This window comes from Perognathus longimembris, chromosome 14, assembly GCF_023159225.1.
Source record: "Perognathus longimembris pacificus isolate PPM17 chromosome 14, ASM2315922v1, whole genome shotgun sequence".
Lineage (NCBI taxonomy): Eukaryota > Metazoa > Chordata > Mammalia > Rodentia > Heteromyidae > Perognathus > Perognathus longimembris.
This window is the reverse complement of record NC_063174.1, coordinates 62350535-62377785: the sequence shown is the minus strand read 5'-3', so window position 1 is coordinate 62377785 and position 27251 is coordinate 62350535. Positions and strand designations below refer to the sequence as shown.

The window sequence follows — 27251 nt, the reverse complement described above, 5'->3', positions numbered from 1 at the left end:
AGCGCCGGGTGGGCGGGGCCCCGGGGGTGGTGTGGGCGTGCCCAGAGCCGGGCAGGGCCCCGGGGCGGTGTGGGCGTGCCCAGCGCTGGGTGGGCGGGGCCCTGGGGGTTCTGGATGATGTGGGCGTGCCCGGCGTCGGGTGGGCGGGGCCCCGGGGCGGTGTGGGCGTGACCAGCGCCGGGTGGGCGGGGCCCGGGGCGGTGTGGGCGGGGCCGGGGCGGGGCGGGTGGGGCTCCGGGTCGGGCCGGCCCCCCCGGCCGCGCGCACCTTGGGCGGGGCTGGGGCCCCCTCGGTGGGCCGCCTCTCCCAGCCGCTCATCGAGGCCCGCCGCCGGCGCTCCTCGATGCTGATGCTCCAGTGGCGGCTGGGGTGGCTGGGCTGCGGCTCGTTCACCTGCGGGGGCCGAGGGTCTCTAGGTCAGTGCCTGTGGCCCGCCGCCCGGCCCGGCCCCCGCGGCCTCCAGCGCGCTGCTCCCGCCCCGAGCCGGGGCCGCCCACCGCCCGCCCGTCCGCTCCGCGTTTCCCCGAGCGCTCCGGGGCCTGGGCGGAGCCCCGGAGGCTGGCGGGCACTCCCGGGGGAAGGGGAGGCGGGGGCGCGCGCTGCTGTGCCCCAGGAAGGCGCCCCTCCTCCCAAAGTGCCCCTCCAGGCGGGGTTCGCCCCCACGCTGACAAAGCGGAGAGAGCTAGGGGGGAAAGAACACGAGTGCGCAGGAACAAAAGCACAAGCGCCAGTTCAGGCCGGAAGAGGCGGCCCAGCCGGACCCGGCGGCGGGGGGGGTGGGGGGGGGGGGGGGGGAGAGGGGGGGAGGAGGGGCGGGGGCGGCGGGGCTTCCAGGCCGGCTCCACCTCGGGAAGGAGGACGAGGGTGCCCAGCCAAAGATAACTGCAAGTGAAGGCCTCACGGAACTCAAAAGTAACGGGGGGAAAGCCAAGGAAGGGGTGCCGCCGTCCAAAGGCCAAAGCCAAGCGTGGAGAAGTGGGGTGCGGGCCGGCCGTTCCTCCTCCGCGCGGGCCCAGGGACCGCCAGGACCCGGGGAGCGGCGCGCAGCGCGTCCCGAGCGCCCCTGCCCACGGCCGCCCGCCGGGGACCGCGCAGGCCCCGCTGGTGCCCGGGGGGCCGAGATGATCCGGGGATTGCGCCTCAAACCCAGTCCGCAGCTCAAGCGTGGGAGTACTCGAGACTGAAAGCCACGGGTGCAGCTGTGGCTCAAGTGGTACAGCACAAGCCCTGAGCAAAAGCAGCTCAGCGACATCAGTGACAGTCCCAGGCCCCGAGTTCGAGCCCCAGGACTGGCAGCGCGTGCGCCCACACACCCCAAACAAAAACAATTAGGAGGCCTGTAATCCCAGCTCAGTGGATGAGATGTTCTGGAGCTGACCTGGGCAAAAAGCCTGTCCCCCCCCCCCTCACCCTTGAAAAAGCAAGAGAACTGGATCAAGTGATAGAGCACCTGCCTGGAAAGCTTGAGGTGCTAGGATCAACTCTCAGTACTGTGGAGAGGAGGAGGGATGGGAATCCTCACCGCTCAATGGTAGAACGCGCGCATAGAGGGCAAAAAGGTCTAGGCTTAGTGACCTGAGAAGAGGAAGTGAAGGTTGGCCGTCCTGCTCTGAAGGCAGGCAGTGGGGGGAGGGGAGACACCAGAAGACCATCTACAGCCAAGTACGGAAACAGCCAGGCTGCAGGCACCGGAGGAATGCCCTCAAGAAGGAGGGCTTCAGGGGCCGCGAATGTGGCTTGGCGGCAGAGTGCTTGCCTTGCGTGCGCAAAATCCTGGGATCCATTCCTCAGCACCACGTACACAGAAAAAGCTAGAAGTGGCGCTGTGGCTCAAGCGGCAGAGTGCTAGCCTTGAGCAAAAAGAAGCCAGGACAGTGGCTCAGGCCCTGAGTTCAGGGCCCAGGACAAGCAAAAAAAAAAAAAAAAAAAAAAAGGAGAGCTTCAGCCAGTAATTGGCTCGTGAGGATAGAGTTGTCATGAATGACATCAGCACTCTTAGAAAAGGAACCCAAGGAACGAATTCACCCCTCCCATCACCTGGGGACACAGCAGAAAGATGGCTGTCTGATGTCTACGGATCAGAAAGCAGGCCGACTCAACACAATCTGTCAGGATGTTAATCTTGGACTTGCCACCTCCAGGATCATGGGACATATGTTTATATGCCATTCAGTATGTGATATGTCTTATAGCTCCCCAAACTAATGAAGACAGATCAAACCTTCTGATACCTTCGGGTCTCAGATCCCCAAACTATCAGACAACAGATTTCTATGGCTTAGATCTGAAAAAAAAAATAAAAAAGTGGGTAGTTCCCAGGCCCAGGTCCCTTTAGCCCTTTCCCCCAGAAGTTCCTCTCTGGGGCAAGTGATAAGCCCCAGAGTGCAGGCCTCCTGATCATGCACGCCACAGCGAAGCCACCTGCTCAAGAAGCCCCCCGACACAGAGCCCTCTGGGTCACTAGTGTCTGTGCAATCTCTGAACCAGAGAACCTGAAATAGCCTGGGGAAGATGGGAGAAACCCAAGCAAAAAGTAACAGGAGCCTGGGCTGGGAATATGGCCTCGTGGTAAGAGTGCTTGCTTCCTACACAGGAAGCACCACATATCTAGAAAACGGCCAGAAGTGGCGCTGTGGCTCAAGTTGGCAGAGTGCTAGCCTTGAGCAAAAAGCAGCTCAGGCCCTGAGTTCAAGCCCCAGGACTGGCAAAAAAGCAAAAAAACCAAAAAACAACGAAGTCACAGGAGCCGAAGAGTTCAGGCCCTGTCATCACTGCTGTCCTCAAAGGTGGGCATGTCTGCCCATGAAACAGAGGCTGTGGAGAAAGGCCACTGAGCAGACAGAACTGAACCCTTAGAGATGCAAAGGCTGGTCCAGTACAGCTCCCACTCTTTTTTTTTGTTTGTGCCAGTCCTAGGCCGTGAACTCAGGGCCTGAGCACTGTCCTGGCTTCTTTTTTTGCTCAAGGCTAGCACTCTGCCACTTGAGCCACAGCGCCCCTTCTGGCCATTTTCTGTATAGGTGGTGCTGAGGAATCGAACCCAGGGCCTCATGTGTACGAGGCAAGCACTCTTGCCACTAGGCCATATTCCCAGCCCCAGCTCCAACTCTTTACCCACTTCACCTGAATCAGGTGTAGGCCTCTTCCTTTTAACAGGTGGCATCACCATGCTACAGCACCGTTCCCTGTGGGAGCCGGGTGGGGGACATACTCAACATAGGCTGTCTGGAGCCGGCGCTGGACCTCTGAGAATGATAAGCAGGAATTATTATTTTTTGTCAGTCATGAGGCTTGAATTCAGGGCCTGAGCACTGTCCCTGAGCTCTTTCGTGCCAGACTAGTGCTCTACCACTTTGAGCCACAGTGCCACTTCTGGTTTCCTGGTGGTTAATTGGCAGTAAGAGTCTCTCAGACCTTCCTGCCTCGGCTGGCTTTGAACCACCATCCTTAGATCTCAGCTTCCTGCGTGGCTAGGATTATAGGCATGAACCACTAGCACCTGGACTCTGTGTGATTCATCTCCAATAAACTACTCAGGAAAAGCCAGAGTTGGCACTGTGGCGCAACTGGGACAGTGCCCAGCCCTGAATTCGGGCCCTAGGATTGGGGGAGAGGGGGAGATAAAGGACTAGAGGCATGTCTCAAGTGGCAGAGCACTTGCCTAGCAAGCATGACGTTGAGGTGGTGGTCCTGGCCTCAAACCCCCCCCCCACAGGTCAGACAGACACATATGTGTCTAAGCGTTATCTGTCCAACCAAATCCCACATCCAAAGGAAGTTTGCTGAGTTTGACAAAAATTCAACGTGAGCCGATAGGAAGGAAGCTGTTTGCAGATCACCGTCACCACGCTTAGTTGGAATATTCTGGAGGTGATGCCTCCTCATTCACAAACACATTGTTGGGTTTGGCTTTCAATCCACTGTAACGATGCCTTTCTTTTAACTGGAACATTTAGTCCATTTCATTTGCCAAATTAGAAGACCTACAGCAGTTATATCTGTCCCCCTGTCTTGTGCTATTTGACTTGTTTTCTATCATGTCATTTTTTTCCCTGTTTTTGGCCTTATGTGTGTCACGCATTCCACCCTCCTCCCTTCTTTTAGGACACAGTTCTTTCTCCTGTACATGAACTCACCACAGTCACTCGTTGGCAAGCATCTCCATCCTGCTCTCAAATGAACTTAGAACTCCAGCTGGGTTCACAACACAGTCCAAGGTTCAAGCTCCACCACCACCACAACAAAAAAAAGGAGGCTCAGGAGGGCTTTGAATATGGCCTAGTGGTAATGTGCTCGCCTTGCATACATGAAGCCCTGGGTTCGATTCCTCAGCACCACGTATATAGAAAAAGCCGGAAGTGGTGCTGTGGCTCAAATGGTAGAGTGCTAACCTTGAGCAAAAAGAAGCCAGGGACGGTGCCCAGGCCTGAGTTCAAGCCCCAGAACTGGCAAAAAAAAAAAAAAAAAAGGAGGCTCAGTACTCCTTGTATAAAGTAGTGGAAAACACAGATGTCATAGTTTAAGTGATTAGAGAGAACAAGAACCATTCTATGTAATTTTCTGCCTGGTTATTGCCGGGCTAGATTTACCTCCCCTGGTGCGGGATGCTAAGCTTACTCCCTTATCAGTGCTCCCCTTTTCACCCTCTCCCCTGGGTGCCCGACCCACGGGCGGCCAAGGTGGAGCGAAGGGACACGGGCTAGCCTAAGGTGCACGCGGCCGAACGAGATCCCCTTTTCCTCCCTCCTTACCCACCAAGGAAGCCAGGCGCACACGGATCTCGGAGACGCTTCGGAGAGCAATCCGGTTTATTCGGGAGGGGCTCACAGTAATATAGTAGTGATGACGAGGATTGAGCAGGAGCTGGCGATAGGCTGGCGAGCTTGTCCATCCAAGAGCAGCTCCCAAGGCCCTCCCTCATGGGCTAACATCACTTCCCATAGTACCGCCCTCTGGGCAAAGCCCGCGAAAAGGGAGCACACGTGCTCGCTGGCACAAGGTCGGGGATGGTCTCAAAGCTACCCCTTTTGGTTCCGGACCCAGAAGCAGATAGGTGTGGCTCACTTCCACACTGCCCCAGGGCTGGGGGAAGGGCGGCATCTCGGGAGCGCTCTCCTCGCCCTTCCCCCCCTTAAGGCCAAGATGAATCCCAGCAAGTTATTTTTAGCATATTGAAATCAGTGAGTTTCAAATGGTGACCATAGCCAACCTTAACCTTCCTTTCATTCATGCCCATGTATTTCTTAATTGGCCTAGGTACATTTTTAAGGTGGGTTTATATATATATATATATATATATATACACATATATATATATGTATGTATTAGTGCTACTTCACTTTCTCTACCCAGACATACTTTTTGGTGGGGAGGGGGGACTGAGCACTGTCCCTGGCTTCTTTTCACTCAGGCTAGCACTCTACTACTTGAGCCAAACGCCACTTCCGGCTTTCTCTGTGTATGTGGTGTTGAGGAATCGAACCCAGGGCTTCATGCATGCTAGGCAAGCACTCCACCGCTACGCCACATTCCCAAGATGAAAGTCTCATGGACTTTCCTGCCTGACCTGCAGGCTTCTGTCCTCTGGTTTTTCCTGTCTAGTTTTGTTGTTTTATTTTTATTTTTTGTACTAATCTAGTGCTTGAACTCAGGGCCTAGGTACTGTCTCTTGAGTTTTTTTGGTCAAGGTTAATGCTCTACCACTTGAACTGCAGCTCCATTTCTAGGTACGTGCATGTGTGTGTGTGTGGTGTGTGCGTGTGTGTGGTGTGTGTGTGGTGTGTGTGTGTGGGTGGGTGGGTGTCTGTCTGTCTGTGTGTTTAATAGAGATGAGTCTTCTGACTGTCTTGCCCAAGCTGGGTTTGAACCATGATCCTCAGATCTCGGCCTCCTTGAATAGCTTAGCTAGGATTACAGGGATGAGCCGCTAGCACCCAACTTCATGCCATTTCGTCTGGGCTGCCAACTTTCTTAGAACCTTCTGCAGTCAAGCTGGCCAGACTGGAAGCACAGCGCTGTGGCTGGATCTCCACCTGCTGCCCCCTGGAGGCCTGGCGACTCCCTGCTATGGTGGGTTTCCTTGGACCCTGGCTCAAAGCCTTCCTGAGCACTTGTCCGGCCCCTGTATGACAATGTGGGCCCATGGCAAGAACAACAGGGGTGATGGCTGGGGCTGAGAGAGGAGGGGTGAAAACTCATGGTAGCCAGCCAGGGGCTCCATAAGAGGTGATTTCTGAGACCCCTCCCATCGGCAGTGAGAAGAGCTGGAGGAAGAGTACTGACGGAGGGACCACCTGTAGGACAGGCAGAGGCGGCGGGCAGTGTGGGCACCTTCAGAGCTACAGACAGCAACGGGGCTAAAGAACAGTGGAGGGAAGGAGGCAGGAACTTCACACAGGAACCAACCCCCAAGAGGTCTGGGGGTGGCAGAGCTAAATGGCTCCCTGCCCCTAACCTAGGGCTTGCTGTGAGTCCAGTGGCCTCCTGGCCCTGACCTTTCAGACATCGAGTGCTCACCTGCCCAGGAGGGAAGCCATGCACGCGCCTCCCTTCCCGGGAAAAGCCGCTGGCAACGGGATGCTTCGGCGTGCTCCTCACGGAAGGGCCTCTCGGGGCCCCAGGGCCCGCTGGGCGGGTCACGGCCGAGGCCCCGCGGGCCTGGAGGGCTCGGGCGGCTGTGCGGGCCGCTCTCCCAGCCGTCTCCCTTTGCTTTCTTTTTTAATGGAGCCCAAACTGGCCTGGCCCTCACAATCCTGCCTAGTGTTGAGAGTGCAAGGCGTTCCCCACCACACACGCCGCTCGTTAACACCCTTGCCCTCCGCCAACGCTCGGACACACGCACGCACGGGCGCGCAGGGCTCAAGGGCTCCTTACAGGGCCCCGGGCGGACCAGCAGCGCGGGCCGCGAGCCCCGCCGGCGTCGAGGGGCCTCCCGCGCCTGCCCCCGGGTGCACCAGCAGCGCGGGCCGCGAGCCCCGCCGGCGTCGAGGGTGGACCAGCGGCATTGCCGCGAGCCCCGCCGGCGTCGAGGGGCCTCCCGCGCCTGCCCCGGGTGCACCAGCAGCATTGCCGCGAGCCCCGGGGCGGCGGCCCCCCGGCCCCCCGTGTCCTCAGAGGCCCCTCTCCGAGCCCCTCCCCGCCCGCCCGCCCTGCCGGCCCTCCGGCTCACCCAGTCCTGCGTCTGCAGCTCCGGCCGGCTGCTCTGCGCGTCCTGCGGATGCAGGGCCCCGGACCCGGCGGGCGAGGGAGAGGGAGCCACCGGGGCGGGGGGCGGCCCGGCGCCCTTCTCCTTCTCCTGCGGGAGGGACGGTCTGCGGTCCATCGCTGCCCGGGCGGGCTGAGGGCTCCGGCTGGGGGGTGGGGCTGCGGGCGGCCCCCTGTGACCTCACCCCCACGCCACAGCAGGGCCCCCGGTGACCCCGCCCCCGCCACAGCAGGGGCCCCCTGTGACCCCGCCCCCGCCACAGCAGGGGCCCCCTGTGACCCCGCCCCCGCCACAGCAGGGGCCCCCTGTGACCCCGCCCCCGCCACAGCAGGGGCCCCCGGTGACCCCGCCCCCGCCACAGCAGGGGCCCCCGGTGACCCCGCCCCCGCCACAGCAGGGGCCCCCTGTGACCCCGCCCCCGCCACAGCAGGGGCCCCCTGTGACCCCGCCCCCCGCCACAGCAGGGGCCCCCTGTGACCCCGCCCCCCGCCACAGCAGGGGCCCCCGGTGACCCCGCCCCCCACGCCACAGCAGGGGCCCCGGTGACCCCGCCCCCACGCCACAGCAGGGGCCCCCGGTGACCCCGCCCCCCGCCACAGCAGGGGCCCCCGGTGACCCCGCCCCCCGCCGCATGGAGCCCCCTGTGACCTCACCCCCACGCCACAGCAGGGGCCCCCGGTGACCCCGCCCCCCACCACAGCAGGGGCCCCCGGTGACCCCGCCCCCGCCGCATGGGGCCCCTGTGACCCCGCCCCCGCCGCATGGGGCCCCTGTGACCCCGCCCCCGCCGCATGGGGGCCCCTGTGACCCCGCCCCCACGCCACAGCAGGGGCCCCTGTGACCCCGCCCCCCCGCCACAGCAAGGGGCCCCTGTGACCCCGCCCCCCGCCACAGCAGGGGCCCCCGGTGACCCCGCCCCCGCCACAGCAGGGGCCCCTGTGACCCCGCCCCCCGCCACAGCAGGGGCCCCCGGTGACCCCCGCCCCCCGCCACAGCAGGGGCCCCCTGTGACCCCGCCCCCGCCGCATGGGGGCCCCTGTGACCCCGCCCCCGCCACAGCAGGGGCCCCTGTGACCCCGCCCCCCGCCACAGCAGGGGCCCCCGGTGACCCCGCCCCCCGCCACAGCAGGGGCCCCCTGTGACCCCGCCCCCGCCGCATGGGGGCCCCTGTGACCCCGCCCCCCCGCCACAGCAGGGGCCCCTGTGACCCCGACCCGCCGCATGGGGGCCCCTGTGACCCCGCCCCCGCCGCATGGGGGCCCCTGTGACCCCGCCCCCGCCACAGCAGGGGCCCCTGTGACCCCGACCCGCCGCATGGGGGCCCCTGTGACCCCGCCCCCGCCGCATGGGGGCCCCTGTGACCCCGCCCCCACCGTGTTCCCACCCTGCAGGGTCGCCCTTTCCCGAGGCCCCCGCCCTCCCCCAGGGCCCCCGAGGAAGGACAGCAGAGGGAGGCCGGAGTGCCCTCAGTTTATTAGTGTCGCGTCAGCACCTTAAAATCGTCCACATGGTCACGTGGGGCAGAGGAGCATCTGCTCCCGGAAAAGCTATTTACATTAATCCTGCTTTCCATTAAAAAACAAAAACGACAAAAAACGAAAAACTAGCCACACACACATCCTAGAAACCAAACAGTCAGCTGCCCCGCCGTCGGGTGGGTCGGCCCGCGGAGGGCGGCGGTGGAGGCTCCGGGCCAGCAGGGTCGGGCCTGGCCAACCTTCTCTGGAGGAATCTACTGGCGGACGGAGGCGAGAGGTGGTCAGGTCTTCCACTCTGGACAACCGTGGGGCAAGGGAGGTGCTCTGGCCGGGGGAAGGCAGGTCCCCCTCTGGCAAGGACACGGGTGGGGTCCACCCACAGCAGAGCCTGGCGGCCTGGTGGCTCAGCCTCTAAGACGGGGGCGCCCTGGGGCTGGGGCCCCAGACACGCGCCCTGCACGCACTCCCGACTGTCCTCAGCTGTGCTGGCCATCGGATGGCTTTGGCTTCCAGTTGTCCTTTCAGGGGACAAAGTGCTTCATCATGAATCCTCAAAACAGCTCCATGAGGTAGGCAGGGGAAATGTGACCGTCCCTCTTTAAAAACGGATGGAAAACTGAGGCACAGAGGGGTGACGGTAGCCCAGGTGTCTGTCAGCACAACCCCTGCACGGGGCATGCTGAGAGGGTGGGTGCACGAGGCTCTCGCTAGGGTGGGCAGGCAAAGCCTGGGGCCAACGGCTGGGCAGAGGTTCTGCCCATTCCCTCCTCCGTGTGCCAAGGCTGGAGCTGAGGAGCCAGAGCCATAGGCAGGAGGGAAGGCTCCACAACGGGGCTGCTGGGAGCCAGGAACTGAGCCGGCTCCCTGTTGTCTGGATTCTGTGCTATGTCAGACCCTTCTTACAAAGGCCCAGATTTTACAGTGGCCCAATCGATGCAGAGCTCCTCGGTGTAGTTCAGCGGTGCCCTTTGCCTCACACTCTGTCCAGGCCACCCTTCAGGCCTGTACCCAGGGATCTAGAACCAACCAAGGTTCCAGCACTAGCCCCAGGATCCCTGCTCTGGAAAAACAAGCCCTATTCATCCACTTGGTAGGAGGGGAGCAGGGATTAATGCAGGTGGATCACAGTAAGAAAAGCAGGCCACCTCTCACCTCCGACGGTGGGGACTCCTGCGTGACTTGGCTGGCCCTGCATTGGGCAGTCTGAGCAGAGCCTTGTGCAGTTCTTGGTCTTAGAACCCTAGGCTCAGAGCTCCCCCCTCCCCCCACCCTGTGGGGTACACGGGCGTCCCTGGGAGGGCCACTGCCACCAAGGGGATGGAAGCCAGGTGGAGACTCTGGGCGTGGGACTGGCTGGGAGCAGGACTGGCAGGGCTCTCTCTGGGCCTGGATGCAGGTCAGCAGGCCCCCTCCCCCCCACCCGGCAGGAAACCCAGGAGCCTGTCCTGGAGGGGTCTCGGCCCCAGGCCAGCCTGCTCGAGCTCTCCTGGGCCACCTTGGGGCTGTAGGCACCATCTATGTATTTGGCTCTCTGTGCCCCAGTTCTCCACGTGGCCAGGTCTGGAGGCTCGTGTCTAGCAGGCAGGGCAGGGGGGTGGGCGGGCACAGCAGATGGGACCTCAGTCAGACCCCAGCTTCATCCCCCATTCTCCAGTCCAGACGTGGGGACCTTGGCAGGGGCCACACAGGGCTGTGCAGATGACTCTGGGACCGCAAGATAAACAGAAGCCTAGTGGTGCGTTGGGAACCGGAGCAGAGAACGAGGTGGGGAGTGGGTGCTGCTGTCTCTGCCCAGCCTCGAGGGGACTTCTTGAGAGCAACGTGTTTGGCAGCTACGTCTGTGGTAACATGTATTTGAGAGCGTTAGAAAGATCTAGTAGAACGCCTCACCCTAAGGCTGGGTGGAGCTCGGGCGGGAGTGGGCTGTCATCCCGCACCAGGGGCAGAGCGTGCCCGTCACCTTCAGTCTCTGGCCACCAAGCGCTGGGGCCTGTGCCCACCAAGGGGCTCCCCGGGGAAGCAGAGCCTGGCTTCCAGGAAGGGCAGGACTCAAGGGCAAGAGCCTTCTTGCTTGCAGGCTCTGGGGGCTCCTGAGACCAGATGCCCTTCCCTCAGCCCCCCAGCCTCCCCACCCGTCCAGACCTTCTGGTTAATAAGCAGAGCAGTTACTGGGCACCCATCCAAGAGCTACCTGTCCCTCAGCTTCCAGGCTCTGAGCACATTCATACTTAAGACTGTTTCTTTGTGTTTTAAGAATCTGTCTCTGTAGTAAACAAGTGTTAACAGAAATGGAGCTGCCCCCCCCAGCAATGGCCACAAGGGCAGGACATTCTCCTCCACTGTCCTGCGCTGGCCCCTCCACGGGTGGGGCTAGAAGGTGGTCTTGGAGTGTCCGAAGATGCAGATGGGGAAGTGCTTCACGTGGGAGGACCACTGGGCAGCCAGCTGGAAGAACTTGACGTCACTGCATTCCACGCCATCGATGAGGACTGTTGGAGAGGGCAGCCTGACCACCGGCCCGCCTGCTGCTTCCCGGAGGACCCACCGGGAAGGAAGCCCCACCCACAGGCTTTCCTTCGGCCTGCCCTCCCAGGCTCGCGGGGCTGCCCACAGGGATGTGTAGGCCTGGCCTTCCCACCAGCCAGGTGCTGCTCGTCCACACGATCTCCTACTCAGGTGTGAGACATTTAAAATGTCTTCACTATAGAGATGCCCGATGCTGACGGCTCACGCCTATCAACCTGGCTACTCAGGAGGCCAAGACCTGAGAATCTTGGCTCAAAGCCTGCCTGGGCAGGAACATCTGTGAGACTCATCTCCAATTAACTACCAAAAACCCAAACAAACAAACCAAAAAAAAACCGAAATGGAGCCTGTGGCTCAAGTGATAGAGCACTAACCTTGAGCAAAAGAGCTCAGGGACAGCGCCCTGAGTTCAAGCCCTAGGACCAGCACCAAAATAACCACAACCAAAAAAACCACCTTTACTTGGAAATCACCATGGGAAGACCAGGATGACCAGATCCTGCACTCAGGGGACTAAACTTACAAAACTACAACCATGAGCTCTGTGCTCTGCACACCCTTCACGGGACATTTTGAAATATACATATCAATCTTAAAAGCTCAAAGGAGACTGCAGTGTGACTCAAGTGACAGAACACCAGCTGGGTAAGCAGGCCAGGCAAGCACAAGGCCCTAATTCCAAACCCTAGTACCAGCCAAAAAAATAAATAGAATAAGTAAACTCAGGACTGAAAAAGTTACTCGACTCTGAAAAGCTGCTAGAAGCATGCAAGTACCTTATCAAAATGTGTTCTGAGCATGAATTATGTAACATGCCCTTTACAACAAAACAGAACTGATGGCTCTTCGTGACTTGAAGAGCCATCTCGATCCATTCCACCCCTTGTTCAGATTGGACCAAATGAGGCTCTGGGTCACGGGCCAGGCCCCTCCTCCCCCGCCACCGTGCTCACCCCGCAGCATGTTCTGCTGGTGCTTGGCTGTGCAGATCAGGCGGCTGATGCCCTCGATGCACTGGCTTTTGGACTCCAAGTCCCTGTCCTTCGTTTTCTTAGGCAAAAACATCACTGGGAGGAAAAGGGCCCTGCTATGGTCCCGCTGCTCCTCCAGGGCCAGGCTAGCTGGCGCCCCACGGTAAGCAGGACGGGAAGGCAGCAGCTGGGGGACCCTGTGGGGCTCACCTGGGTCGCCAGCTTCTTGCTGTGGCCACAGACAGCACCTTGCTGTCTGCCCAGAGGCCCTCCACTTGGGGCCCCCTCAAGGCTTCGGGGCTGCTGCTCTCTGAGCACATCTGAGCAGCCCCGTTCTGAGGCCAGTCACAGGCAAGTTTATGGGGAACGTGCTGCTGGCGGCACTCCCGACCCCAGCCGTGACCCAGCTGCCCCCCTCCCACCTCCAGCCCAGCTCAGCACTCCCCCCACCTCACCCTTCTTGTTCTTCTCCTTCGTGACCACAGTCATGGACATGGTGGGGGTGGCCGCAGCCTCACCACTGCTGGGCAGCCTGCTGACCTGGAGGGACCGGAAAGTGCACTTGAGCGTGTTTTTGGTGGTGGGCAGGTCCTTCTTCTCGGTGTCTCTCTTCCTGTCTGTGGGCTGTGCTGCTGTCCAGTAGTCCACCTGCAGCCCCATGAGCTCAGCGCCGACGCCCTGGCTGTGGAAGGCAGAGGGGAGAGCTTGCACCCGTGTATGACGGAATGTCACGTGGGTGGCAGCTGCTCCCCCAACCTGGGCAAGCCACGTGCGGTGCCCTTTGCACCAGCTCCTCTGTATCGCAGCCCCGGCACAGGGGCAGTGCCTGTGCCTGCCCGCTGGCTGCTTTCCAGGGCCAGGCATACCCAGGAAGTGTGAGCTGCTGGCCGAGACCCCGAGGCCTGGCACAAAGGACGCACACTACCCATGTGATTTTGCTGTGTGCGTAGGTCCTGAGACCCAGGTGGCCTGACGGGGCCTTGGCTGCAGAGCCTGTCTCCAAATCACCCCTCCTTTGTAGCCTTTGGTGCTGAGGATTGAACTCAGGGCCTCACACATGCTAGACAGACACCCTACACTTGAGCCACCCTTCCAGCCCTTTCTGCATTTGTGTTCAAAGTAGGGTCTTGTTTTATGCCTGGGCTGGCCTAGGCTCTGATTCTTCCATCCACGTTCCTCTGTGTCGCTGGGCAGACAGGTGTGTGTCACCGTGCCTGGGCACTGGTACCCCCCCAGTTGGGAGGTACTAGCCACTGGCTGAGATGGACTCATACAGACTTTGATGACCAGGCTGACCTCACACTGCATTCCCTTAATTTGTATCTCCCAAGTAGCTGGGATTACGGAACTGAGCCCCAGCACCTGGCTTTGGCTCCTCTTTTCAGGTTCAGTGAGATTCCATGTTCATTCATGTGGTAGTTCCTGTCCTCGGGGGTCCTCACGGAGACCCCAGGCCTACCCAACTCCGTAGCAGCAGGACCACCCCTCAGTTCCCTACAGGGCCCTCAGTGTCTGTCCTCCACAGGGGCCCCTGGTCTGTGCCCACCCATGGGGCTCTGACAAGCTGAGCACATGGAGAACAGACCTCCCAGAATAAGACAAGAGTCATGCTTCTTACCTGGGGGAGGACAAGCCTCCACTCACTGAAGGGGAAGAAGGAGGGGTGGGCGAGGCCTCCTTGGCAGCGGGAGAAGTGGATGTGGATGGTGGAGTGGAAGAGAGCACGCTGGAGCCTGAAGGGGCCGCGTCATCCGAGTCACCTTTGAGGAGGAGTCACGGGCAGCGGTGAGCTTACGTGCTGCTCTCACCTCACGAAAGGGCCTCCGGACTAGGTCATGGATGAACTGCCGCCCCACCCCCACCCCCAGGTAGGGGGAGGAGGGGCAGGTGGGGTGGCAGAATGGCCTGCGCGAGGACTGCTCCTCAGCCCGAGGCTTCGTGGGGCACTGACGGCACGCTGACCGAAGCAGCAGGGCTGAGCTGGTCCCCAGACCAGGAGACTCTCTGGAATCTGCACATCACCAGGGCACTGGCACTGTGTACCGAGGGCTACTCACACAGGCCTCAGAAGGGACCGGTTACCTGATGTGGCTGAGGACGGTTCCACAATTCCAACCTTCACAACCTGGAAAGCGACAGACAGGCTGGTTGGAGGCAGCCCTGAGCACCTGTGGCTATGCGTGTGCACATGCACACACATATGTATAATCATCTGATCCTTCTGGGCTGCCTTCTTGGCTCCCATCAAGGAGCTCTGGGTGGTGGGCTCCAGGGTCAGCAGTACTACCTGGCCCCTGTGACCATGACCTACCAGCTTATGGCAGTGCCAGGTCTGAGCCACTTCCACCCAGGGGGGAGAGCCCAGCTCCCGGTAGCAGCACACCCTGGGCCAGGCAACCAGCAAGACCAGGATGCTTGCAGGAGGGAGGCTCCTGCAGAGGTAGGAGCTGCTCGGGACCCGCGATCTCATGGGAACACTGCCTTAGGTTTGTGCTGTCCAACGTGGCACAAGATGCTGTGTTAAGTTAGAATGAATTATAACGCTCAACTCAGGGCCTTGACTGCGCAGTGACAAGTCAAATGCCAACAGGCCACTCTTGTGACTCTTGAATGGCCCCTGGCCTGGGGTGCTCTTCATATCCTGTTCCTCCCGGGAGGGCAGCCAGCACTGTGGGCCCAGTGGCCACAATGCACACAGGTCTCTGCTGTATACAAACAGTGCTGGGAAATAAGACTGCCAGGAGGGCGTCCCCAGTCCCAGGGAGAGTGAGAAATGGAAACCTGGGGATAGACGACTGCAGTGCAGCCTGAGCACTGACATGGGGAGCCATTCTGTCTTCTTGTCTCGATACTAGGCCAGCAGTATCCCTGGGCCTTGGCTCTCCCACATCCACTGGGGGAGCCAACAGACCCCTCTAACCCCCATGCCCCCAGGAAGGACCTAGGCAGTCCTCAGCTGGCCAACATGGTGAGGAAGGCTCTGGAAACTTGAGCTAGCGTGAAAGCACTCTTGAGAAAGGCATCTTGGCAGGCCTGTGTTCCGCGGGTGAAGCTGGCAATACTCACCCCAACAAAGGGAATGAATCTCTGGGACGACTCTTCATCAGGGCTGAGAATAAGAAAAACAGTGATAATCCCCTAGGCAGAGCCCAGCTTGTGTGCTGTCCTGGTCTGCCCATCTCCAACCCCAGCTCACCCTGGAGGGGCCGGCACTTGGCTCGCTTCTGACAGGCCAGCATGTGGGAAGGGGAAGGGATCTGGAGGGATCTCTGTGCCCGTGGTGGGAAGGCACAGAGATGAAGAGATGAAAATGGTCTGGCAGCTGGGGAGGGAAGGCTGGAGCACAGGATGTGAGGGGGGGACGGGGGGGGGGGGGGCAACACACAGGTGCCAGGTCGGTCGTATTCCCATCTGCCTGCTGCCAGCCTCACCACTAGCTCCCCACTCTGCCCAAAGGTGCACAAGCCCTGCATGTCCCAGACCTTCTGGGGAAGAGCCTGGGCTTCCCCAGCCCAAAGCTAGAGCAGAGTGTCCTCCTGACCCGCTGGGCAACGCCAGTGTCACCACGTGAGGCTGCGCACTGAGCTGCGACACGGGAGGACACACGCTGGCTTCTAACGGGCTGTGCCGGCTTTGAGACTGTGTCTCAACAAGCTGATAAGCTCAGGGGCTGAAGGCCATATTGTGTGGCGCTGGCTCTGCACCACATTGGGCAGAACCACAGCCTCTCCTGGAAGTTCACGCCACAGCCCTCCACGGCTAAGATGCCAAGGAGATGAAAATCCCATGTGTCTTCCTTCTCCTGGCTGCCTCATCTGCAGGGGCCGCCTGGGACACCCTCGGAGCGCGAGTGCAGTGGGCAGCTCATGACTGCAGTAGCAGCCAGCGGGCATGTCCTTCTGAGAACGGCATCTGGAAGGCACGCGGAGCGGGGCTGGTCCGGGCTGTGGGCTGAGCCGTCTCCACGCTCCATCCCTGCCCATCTTGTCCCAGTGGAGTCGAGGCGTCTCCTCACCCAGAAGTCAGTAAAGCAGTGTCATTTCGGGGTACTTTCTTTGCTTTTATTTCCTCAGGCTGGAATCTGATGCGCGAGCAGCTCTCACAGATGGAGGGAATGCCCCCAGCGGCAAGGAGTGGCAGCACGCTGGGGGCGGGCGGGGGCAGAGCTTCTCCCGGGTTCCAGGGCGCTGCCCAGACAGGGGCAGCACCCTTAGGGACAGCCCTGTGACAGGTACTGCCCAGCCCCTGATCTTCTAGGCCTTTGCGAGGAGCAGGACTGAGGAACATGCAGCCAGTCTGTCACTGGCCCTGGGCTCTCGCTTCCAGGACCAGCGTCTGCCCCCTCAGGCCCAGGGGGAGGGTAGTAGGGGCTGATATCTAGAGCTCCCCACACAGGTATGTCCAGAAGCCCTTGCTGGGGCCAAGCAGCAGGCGTTCCCAGTGCACGGACAATGGAGGCTGGTCATAGCAGGAGGGGCCTCCCTGTCTGGATGCTCACCTACAGCAGGGTCCTCCATCACCCCAAAGACCTGCGAGGTACCTTGGGAGGAACACCTGCAGGGTTTCCCTCCCCCCATGAAGATGACTAGATTCCCAGCCTTCCTTTCCTTCCTAAGACCCGCCCCAATCCCTTTCAAAGAACCCAGCTCTTGGGCTTGGGCCTGTCCTGGCTCTGGCATCCAGAGTCCTCTTGGCCTTCTGTGTCACTGGCTCTGTGCACAGCCACTGGATATGAGAGGCCGAGGTGAGTGTCCACATGAGTTTCCACCCGGGTTCCTTGGTCAGGTGTTTGGAAATCTCAGCAACACCCAGGTCTTCTGAGCCAAGGGAGTCGCAGAGCGAAGGTGGGTGGTGCCTGGGTGGGGCCGCTGGCCCCGTGCTTGAGGAGGCTCTAACCCCCAAGGCCACTCGCCTCCACAGGGCCCCAGAACCTCGGCAGAGCGCTCGATTGTCCACGCTCGGTTCTGAGGTGCTGAGAGGCACAGCATGGTTGATAAGCCCACGTGTGGCCAAGACGCCACAACACAGATAAGCTGCCAGAATCAAAGCCAAGCTGTACCCTGGGCCATGCAGACAACATTAGCACAGGCATGACGGTGCAACACCAGCTTGCCGCCTGACACAGAGGGCAGCCAGAGCCCACAGCACACAAGCACTTCTTCAGGAACTGGGTGGTCAGCAGAGTAAGAGCCACACCCATGCCCACAGGCGCGATGGGGCCGGCGGAAGCCACCGGAGAGCTGGTCATCTCCCTGCAGAGCTCCCGCAGCACCGGGCTAGACAAGAGCCAGGCAGGGCTCTGGGGCCTCCCTGGCACCCTGCAGATGCTAGGTGGCCCACCTGGGGCCAGCGCCGCCGCTGTACTGCAGGCAGGGCAGAAGGCACAAGGACCCAGAAGGGCCCTCGAGTCTTATTTTGCTGACCGAAGTACACCTGTGGGGGAGCATGCTGCAGAGGGAGGCACGACGGCGGGGCTGGTCTTTCTCCGATTTGGGGCTTGTTTAGCAGACAGGGGCTGGGCCACTGTGTCCCAGTGGCCCGCAGCTCCAGCCAGGAGGCCTCCTGGGAGCTCGGGTGCTTCTTAAGGAGTGGATACCAAGACAGAGGAGGAAGACAGAGGGCAGAACCCACACACCAAGGGAAAATAACAGCTCGGAGGGTTCCGGAAACATCTCAGTCTGGCTAGTCCAAGTTTCAAGAGAGGAAGCCCTCTCTGGGGCTAGAAGAACCTTATGTTTGGGGGACCTAGGGGCCTGGCCGCCTCCCTGTGCCTCTGCAGTACTGAGCTGGCCAAGGGGCAGGTCGAGCTGCGCCAGTCCCTTGGTGTTGCCCTGCACATCCCCACAGCACGACGGGCACTGCGCCCTCCCTCCTGGGGCTGTGTGCAGGTGGCCAGGGTGACCAGTGCTCAGTGTGAGAAGCCAAGTCCTGCACTGGGCGTAGGAGGTTGCGCTGATGTGGGCCTCAGGGCAACCCCACGCGGCCTCCAGTTTAATGAGAGGCAGTGCTGCTCTGGCCCAGAGTCACGGAGGCTCTGCGGCTCCCACCCGACCCGCTCCCTACTCTGAGCAGGCTGTGCTCCCCCCACCCCCGGCTCACAGGGCAGCAGGGCCTATCCAAAGCTCTCCTAGCTCACTGTGCAGCAGGGCTGAGGAAAGGGGGCCACCTTCCCCCTCTCCTGGCACCAGAGGAGGGGGACTCGGGGGTAACTCTGCTAAACAAGCCCTGAAGACCAGCCTGAGGACAGACGGGGGTGCAGGCCAGAGAGCTGTACCTCAGGGTAAAGTCAAAGTGAAAGTGTTTTTTCCTTTTTGGAAAGCCACCGAAAGAGAAAACAGACGTGTTAGGATGCTCTCAGGAGCAGCCACCAGCCCTGCAGACACTGCGGGGAGCCCTACGCTGCTGGCTCCAGGGGCCTCGCTCCTCTGGAGCAGCAGCTGAAGACGGGCTGAGGACCCCTGAGGACCCTGTGTGGGGACAATCCTGAAAGTCCCTGGAGTGCAAGGCTCTGGCTATCTTTGCTAACCCCAGTGCCTCACGGACCTGCAGGCTGTTTCTTGATCTGGGGAAAGTGCTATTTGTGGTGTAGACGTTAGGGAGAGGTGCTGGACTCTCTTCACTGGCTGCAGGGTTTGCACCTCTGCAGCCTCTCCTACATGGGGAGCCACACCTACCCCAGTTACCCCAAGGAAGCTGCATGGCCCACAGACCTGAGCCAAGAGGGGAATGCACAGTTCCCTAAGGCCACAGGCTAGCCCCTGCTTGTGCCAATGCACAGGCTCTCGCCCAGGGCTGCCCAGCTCCTTGGGAGGACGAATCCAGGCCCAGGCTGATAGCCTCTGGTCAGGCAGGGCCTCCACCTGTGGCTTCCGAGTGCCGTGGCCAAGGCCACGGGCCCTAGTGAGAGGCTTGAGGGCTAAACAAGCTGCCACTAATTGCGTCAGGAAAACTTCAGTGTGTACAAAAAAAGGGGGCTCCAGGGCTGGGGATATAGCCTAGTGGCAAGAGTGCCTGCCTCGGATACACGAGGCCCTAGGTTCGATTCCCCAGCACCACATATACAGAAAACGGCCAGAAGCGGTGCTGTGGCTCAAGTGGCAGAGTGCTAGCCTTGAGCGGGAAGAAGCCAGGGACTGACAGTGCTCAGGCCCTGAGTCCAAGGCCCAGGACTGGCCAAAAAAAAAAAAAAAAAAAAGGGGGGGGCTCCAAAAGCCCAATCTGCTATTCTGATGGGACCTGGGGGCGAGGCCTGCCAGACTTTGAAAACCTCCTCCCAGGCCCCCCACGGTGAAGCCCCCCGGCCTGTCTGCACCCAGACTGGGGAGAGGCCGCGGAGGGGTGGCAGTGGGAGGTGGCGTGAGGTGTGGGCCGGGTGCCCCTGCCCCTGGCCAGGGCCCACCTGGTTACCTCTTCTGCTTGTAGGTCAGCATGGCCTCAGCAATGGGCAGCTGGTGGGCGCAGTTGGCACCTGCGATGTACTGGGTGATGCGTGACACGATGTCCGGCGTGTCCTGCACTGCACGAGGAGGCGGCCTGGTGAGCTCTAGGCTGTGTCCTGAGCACGGCCTCCTGACCACCATCCTGCGCCCGGGTACCAGCCCACCGTGGAAGGGGAGACGGGGAAGGGCCTGTTCTGGACCAAGTGCCCACCCTTCCCAACAGCACACTGTACTGGGCAGTGATGCCATGGCTCCTGGGGGCCTGTGAACTGTGGTGTGAGGCAGCCTTGCTCCCCAGCACTGGCACCACATCCATCTCACCAGAGCTCTGGGCTTCCAGCTTGTTAAACAGGTCTCTCCAGGCCAGGTCCTGAAAGAAGTTGTTGTAGCGGTAGTCCACAGACCCCAGATACCTAGCCACAGGGTGGGAACCTGTGAGCCAAGAGCAGAGCAGTCACCACACAGAATTGGACCACCAGACCCCAGACAATTCCACTGCCCTGAGCACCTCCAGGACTGCATGGTCCTCACTGCCCTGAGCACCTCCGGGGTGGACTGCATGGTCCTCACTGTCCTGAGCACCTCCGGGGTGGACTGCATGGTCCTCACTGTCCTGAGCACCTCCGGGGTGGACTGCATGGTCCTCACTGCCCTGAGCACCTCCGGGTGGACTGCATGGTCCTCACTGCCCTGAGCACCTCCGGGGTGGACTGCATGGTCCTCACTGCCCTGAGCACCTCCGGGGTGGACTGCATGGTCCTCACTGTCCTGAGCACCTCCAGGACTGCATGGTCCTCACTGCCCTGAGCACCTCCGGGGTGGACTGCATGGTCCTCACTGTCCTGAGCACCTCCGGGGTGGACTGCATGGTCCTCACTGCCCTGAGCACCTCCAGGACTGCATGGTCCTCACTGTCCTGAGCACCTCCGGGGTGGACTGCATGGTCCTCACTGCCCTGAGCACCTCCAGGACTGCATGGTCCTCACTGCCCTGAGCACCTCCAGGACTGCATGGTCCTCATTGTCCTGAGCACCTCCGGGGTGGACTGCATGGTCCTCACTGTCCTGAGCACCTCCGGGGTGGACTGCATGGCCCCACTAAAGCAGCTCACCTCACTTGGGAAGTCCCAAGCAGTCAATCCTTTAGGCTTTGTTTGCCGCCCCCCCCCCAAAAAAAAAAATCAAGATTGGCCAGATGTTTCATTGTAAGATAAACTTTTGGTGTATGTAAACCAAAAATATGACTGGAGCTACACAGGACTCAGGCACCCTAAAGGGTCTGTCTTTTGCATTTCTGACCACAGGAATCAATACTGGCATGGAACGTGATGGCTCAGTGCCCGGAGCAGGTGCTTTAGGGGTAACAGCTTTGTCTTCTTACCCAAACCACTTTTAGATCTTTTTTTTTTTTTTTTTTTTTGCTACTCTTGCAGTTTGAACTCAGGGCCTAGGCACTGTCCTGAGCCTCTTGGTGCTCAAGGATAGTGCTCTACCACTTGAACCACCATGCCACTTCTGGCTTTTTCTGAGTAGTGTATTGTAATGAGATGAGTCTCACGGACTTTCCTGCCCGGGCTGGCTTTGAACCCAGATCCCCAGATCTCAGCCTCCTGAGTAGCTAGGATTACAAGGATGAGCCACCAACGCCCTGACTCGTGTTTTCTTTTTATTTGTCTATTTTTTAGGGACTGTGCAGCCTAGGCTGCCCTTGCACTTGCGATCATCCGGCCTCTGCCTCCCCAGTGCCGGGACCACTCCTACTCACCAGCTGACATCACTCCACGGTTAAGTAGTTAACGCACAAAACCCATCCCACAAGAAACGTAAAAATGACGTGGCTGTGCTGTGCTGGCAGCCCCGCCCTCTCCTCCAGGTGGCCGTGCCCACGCGAAGGCCCTCACCCAGGGGGATGACGAGGAAGCGCATGTAGCCGAGCCAGTCGGGCGTCTTGTGGGACAGCTGCTCCACGAAGAGCCGCAGGATGGCACTGAGGTAATGCTGGGCTCCTGCCACGGCAATCTTCACCGGGGTGGGGGGCTGGGAATTGCAGTTGCAGCTGCAACCCCAGGTGGGCGGGGTGAAGAGGGACAGACCTCAGGGGAGCTGTCCCCAGCCCCAGGACCACCCCGCTGAGCCCCAGGGGAGGTGTGCCCTCAGATGTACTGTTCCTATCCTATGGAGTTACCAAACCCACATGTTTTTCCCACATAAGCCCCAAGCTTCAGTGGGGGTCCCCCGGATAGGTCAGGGCTGGGGGACAGGAGGTGTGACCTCTGCAGATGGCCAGGTGGCCACTAGGGACTGCTTCTCCCCTTGTCCTGCTTCCTGAGTGCCAGGACACCCACGGGGAATCTGGCAGAACCTGGTGCAGGAGGCCTGGGGCCTGGTATGTCGAGCCATCCACGGCCTTCAGGATGGAACAGCCCTGGACTCAGAGCCTCCACAAACGGGCGAGAATCTGAGGAAGAGGCTGCAGACTCACTATCTCTGGATCCGCGAGACGATGGTGCTAAAGGCCGCCTGGACATCTGCGGGAGAGCATGTGCACACCACAGGGAGCGTGTGCCTCTGCAGAACGTCTGAGAGGAACTGGAGGGACAGGCAGACAGTGACCTCAGCACGGTGCCCGGCCAGCCCCCTCTCGCCCCCAGATCAGGGTCCACAGGCTCCAGAGAAATCCACCTATGTCCCAACAAACCCGACTGCGACCAGCCCACTCCAGGGGTGTCTCTGAAGAAGGGCCTTGCTCAGCCCCACCACGGACCCTCATGCCCCACCCAGAGGGTGGGCCACAGAGCTGCCCTCTTACCTGCCCCTGCCAGTCAGATGTGTTGACCAGGATGATGTTCTCCGGAAGTTGGTCGTCAGAGATGAGGACATGGTTCAGCTGGTCGTACACAGTCTTCCTGGGGATCTGGGGACACCGAGGCATTCCCCATCCAGGAGACTCAGCACCCAACACCTCCCTGCCCTGCCACCTCAGTACTTCCTGCCCCTAGAGCTACGAGGCTTGAGTGCAGATGGACAATTTCCCACCCGAGGCTGCCCCAGGCTGAAGTAGCCACTTATTGGGCTGTCCTGGACCAACGACAAACAACCAATGGCTAACATGTGCCCTGGGGCTGAAGGCTTCTGGGCAAGGGGACCCAGGATGCGTGTTCTTGTCTACAGGGGGCACCTGGGCCCAGCAGGCCCTCCATGCTTGCCAAGTACCCTGTGTCTCAAGACTTACTTCAGTCTGCTCTGCACCCTTCTCCCTGCGCTGCCCCCACCCCTGCAGCGGGCTCCACGTACCCTCCCTGCGCCTCCCCCACCCCTGCAGCGGGCTCCACGTACCCTCCCTGCGCTGCCCCACCCCTGCAGCGGGCTCCACTCACCCTCCCTGCGCTGCCCCCACCCCTGCAGCGGGCTTCACGCCTGCAGCGGGCTCCACACACCCTCCCTGCGCTGCCCCCACCCCTGCAGCGGGCTCCACCCCTGCAGCGGGCTCCACACACCCTCCCTGCGCTGCCCCCACCCCTGCAGCGGGCTCCACACACCCTCCCTGCGCCTCCCCCACCCCTGCAGCGGGCTCCACGCACCCTCCCTGCGCTGCCCCCACCCCTGCAGCGGGCTCCACCCCTGCAGCGGGCTCCACGCACCCTCCCTGTGCTGCCCCCACCCCTGCAGCGGGCTCCACCCCTGCAGCGGGCTCCACGCACCCTCCCTGCACTGCCCCCACCCCTGCAGCGGGCTCCACGCACCCTCCCTGCGCTGCCCCCACCCCTGCAGCGGGCTCCACCCCTGCAGCGGGCTCCACGCACCCTCCCTGTGCTGCCCCCACCCCTGCAGCGGGCTCCACCCCTGCAGCGGGCTCCACGCACCCTCCCTGCGCTGCCCCCACCCCTGCAGCGGGCTCCACACCTGCAGCGGGCTCCGTGTATCTGGGCAGCGCTCATTGTCCAGACTGTTTGCCCGCTCGTTCTGCGGCCGAGCCGGTTGCCGCTCCTTCAGGGATGTGCTTCGCCCCCGGCGGCCAGCTGGCTTTACTTCAGACCTGCTTGGAACCAAGGTAGGTTGAATGGAGCGGTGGAGGTAGAGGGCAGGGAGGATAATCAGTGTTACCTGTAGAAGTAGGGCCTCAAGCCACCAGAGCCCCCAACCCCGTGAGGATTAAGACGCCGGGCGCTACATGGGACTCAGTGTTCACCTCTACTTTTTCATGACTAGGGCAGAGGGAAGGAGGGACACCGTGCAGGACATGGACTGTCAGGATAACCGCACCCTGGGGTCTGACCCAGGTCCGGGTGACCCTTCTGGGAAAACGACAGTGCCCAAATCCCAGCTTCCAGGGACTTCTGCATATTACAATGACGTACGATCCAGCCCGTAGGCAGAGAGCAGACTTCGGACCTGAGCTCTTCAAAGGGTCAGAGACCACAATCCAGGGTTCTAAACATTTTGCGCATATCATACTGGGGTTTGAATGTAAAGCCTTGTACTCTTTGTCCAGCTTTTCTGCTTACAGCTGGTATTTTTTATCACTTAAGCCACACCTCCAGTGTGACATTTTGTTGGCTAACAGGGGATAAGCCTTTTGTTTTTGTCTGCCCAGGCTGGTTTTGAACCTGGACACTCAGCTTTCAACCTTCTGAGTAGCCAGAATAATAGTTTAGAACTGTGGCTCAAGTGGTAAGAGTGCTGGTTTTGAGCAACAGAGCTCATGGACACCAGCACTCAGGCCCCGAATTCAACAGTACACACACACACACACACACACACACACACACACACACACACACACACCCCAGAAAGAAACAAAACCAAGTCCCAAGGTGTGAGGTCCCGAAGCCCAGCGAGAGCTGTGTGATGTCGACACTGGGTCTCTCCACATAGATCTGTGCAGATGGCGGGGGTGCAGGTGAACAGAGAGGGTGACACACAGTGGGGAGGGTGACCCAGGCCACAGCTGGGTGGATGGAGTCACCCCAAAACCTCTCTCAGGAGGCATGGAAATCATTGCGGGGGAGTGGCGGGGGGACCCACAGGCGCTCAGCTCTCCCTGCTCTCCCTCCGCGGCGCTGCCCAGGTGGCTAGTGTCACGGAGGGACAGTGGACTCGCGAGGGCCACACCTGGTGGAAGGGATGACCAGAGACTCTGTCTTGGTGATCCTCCCGCTGGGTGGCAGCCTCTCGGTGAACACATCCAGGGTAGAGGTCTCAGCCTCTGGGCTGTCCTCAGGCTGCACTGCTGGCTCTCGTGGGTCTGTCGTACTCTAGAGAGAAGAGAAGAAAGCTGTGTGTCTGCCTGGCTAGGAACACACACATGTGAGCGCACACACGCGTGCACACAGACAGCCTCCTGTGCTCGTGGGGCCATAAGCTGGGAGGAGGAGGAGGACGGATGGGCCTTCTTAGTCCCTGGTCCAGGACGGGGCGTGGCCACACACTACAGCTTCCAGACAGGGATCTCAGCTAAGCTGCTGGCTGGGAGACCAGGACGGAACCGCCAGAGACCCCTGACATACAGGTACACAGGCACAGTGCCCAGCCGGGCACCTTCTCCAAGAACACCACCCGTGAGGGCAGCAGGAGCAACCCGATGCTCGTGGGGCCCGTGTAGGACGGTGAAGCTGGGGACACGGCAGCCAGGGGCTCCCGGACTGCGTGGCAGCCTGGCCATCTCCTGCCATGGGCCCCGGGCACAAGTACCAGGAGCTCCCAACGGAGCCACTACACACTAGCAGCCACGTGCATGCTTACAAGAGTCACCGTGTCAGAGACGCTGTCGCTCGGCTGCTGGCCCCCCAGGGACCGTGTCTTCTCAGGGACATCAGCCTGGAGGTGGGAAACAAGATGGGAGTGAGGTCGTGCCGGAGAGCAGGTGCTGAAGCTGCCTCACTTCTGGGCAGGGGTCTGAGGAGGCTGGGTGTGAGCTCCCTAAACTGTAGGCTAAGGGTCATCCCAGAATGGTCACCGGCCACTGGGCAGGACCCCGGGCCCAGCGCGGGCCACTCATGGTGACAGAAGGATGAGAACGACCTACTCACGGGACTGGGAGGCTCTCTATGGCTCCGGACACTGTGGAGGCTCCCGATCTCCGTCTGTGAGCTGGAATGAGACAGGCCTTCGAAGTACGGCCTGGTTCAGGGAGGGGTTACTCTCCAGACTTTCCCCACACTGAAAGGGAGCTCCCCATGGCACACAGGCAGGTGGGCGGTGAGAGCAGAGCTGGGTCCACAGGCACTGGCACTGGAAAAGAGCCTGGAGAGCACACCCACCCTCGGGGAATCGGGCGTGAGAGAGTGGGAACCCAGGGAGTCTGCGCACCAGGTCAGGCTGGCATGGCCACCTGCTGTGAGACAGCTGCAGAGAACATCTGTCCCAGAAAACCTTAACCCGGGGCAGGGCTGCCAGCCAAAGAAAGAGAGAGAGTGCCAGCTCCACTGCCATAATCCCACCGGGGTACGCCTGGGTGGTGAGCATGGGGATGCTGCAGGTAACAGGACACAACCAAGGCACCACCAGAGGACCCGGGCACATCCAAAATGACCAGGTAGAGCTCACCTTAGACCCATCTACACCAAAGAGGCCATTCCAGGCCAATCAGGCTATCCCAAACCATCCAGAGATCAACCAGGTCCTCTCAGACCACACAGAGACCATGCGGCAATCAACTCAGATATCCCAGGCCACAGCCACCAGACCAGACACGGATCACACATGTCCATCTCTAACAGGACACATGGGGACATGGGGGGGGGGCAGAGAAGGGAAAAGGGAAGTAGAGAAAGGGGAAAGAGAGGGAGACAGCTGAGGAAGAGAGAAGAGCAGGGGGGAGAAAGAAAGGAAGAAAAAGGGAGAGGGGGATAAAGAGGAAGAGAAAGGGAGAGGGGAAGAGAGAAAGGGAGAGAGAAGAGGGAAGAGAGGGAAGGAAGGTGGAAAGGGGGAGAGAGAGGGAGGGAGAGAGAGGGTGAGAGAGGGAGAAGGGAGAGAGAGATAGAGAGACTCAAGAGACATAAAAGATGTTCAAATTGGAATTTTCTGCTGGCTAGCAGAATTTGTGTGTGGTGGATGGTGCACCTACCTGGGGGCTAAGAGTGTGGAGAGCTAAGGACACAAGTGTCCCTTAAGTGTGATCATTCAGAATTACAGTCCCAAGGTGCCCAGGCCTCATTCTAGAGCTATGGGCACTAGCTGGCCAATGGCATAGAGCTCACAATGGGGGAGGATCTGTACCAGGGAGGTGACGGAATCTGTTTCCAGAGCCACTACAGGCAGAGGAGAGGAAGGAGGTAGCAGAGGGGTGAACCGACTCCAGGGACACGAGCCAAGACGCAGAGGCAGCTGCCAGATGGTGGGGGACACATTGCTACTGGACAATGGCTAAGCTGGGCCTCTGTCCTGCAGCTCTAGGAGGCGGAGCTCCACACACTACCTCCGTGAGCCAGAAGGTCTCCCCAAGTCCTGAAAGCCAAGTCCAGTAGCCAGTGCCTGACCTAAGCCTAGCACCCTAACAGGCAGAGAATAGGGCCGAGCCCTCAGAGGCCGTGGCAGGTTGAGGGAGTAGTGGATGCTTTAAGCTGCCACGTTTGCGATTCTGTCGCAGCCCAGTGGAGCAGCAGTGGAGAGCTAGGGTGGAAACCAGGGTGAAC

General features: G+C 60.5%; 1 protein-coding gene across 4 annotated transcripts in view; it reads right to left on the bottom strand.

Moving 5' to 3' along the window:
* Window positions 1-10341: 10341 nt before the first annotated feature.
* The window catches only part of Pacs2 (phosphofurin acidic cluster sorting protein 2), a 74635-nt gene continuing 57725 nt past the window's right edge, over window positions 10342-27251 (bottom strand). For 3 of the 4 annotated variants that reach the window (XM_048361890.1, XM_048361892.1, XM_048361893.1), the window contains exons 10-24: window positions 25647-25737; window positions 25360-25434; window positions 24730-24872; window positions 23521-23653; window positions 22427-22531; window positions 22100-22206; window positions 21519-21673; window positions 19940-20050; window positions 19587-19695; window positions 15246-15288; window positions 14262-14304; window positions 13798-13939; window positions 12635-12861; window positions 12162-12275; window positions 10342-11171 (exon numbers count right to left, since the gene is read on the bottom strand). In XM_048361890.1, coding sequence (XP_048217847.1) covers window positions 11053-11171; window positions 12162-12275; window positions 12635-12861; window positions 13798-13939; window positions 14262-14304; window positions 15246-15288; window positions 19587-19695; window positions 19940-20050; window positions 21519-21673; window positions 22100-22206; window positions 22427-22531; window positions 23521-23653; window positions 24730-24872; window positions 25360-25434; window positions 25647-25737 — 1717 coding nt within the window. In that variant the 3' untranslated portion in view covers window positions 10342-11052. Of the gene's footprint in view, window positions 11172-12161; window positions 12276-12634; window positions 12862-13797; window positions 13940-14261; window positions 14305-15245; window positions 15289-19586; window positions 19696-19939; window positions 20051-21518; window positions 21674-22099; window positions 22207-22426; window positions 22532-23520; window positions 23654-24729; window positions 24873-25359; window positions 25435-25646; window positions 25738-27251 lie in introns of those variants that run through there. The other variant, XM_048361894.1, reaches the window with a different exon arrangement.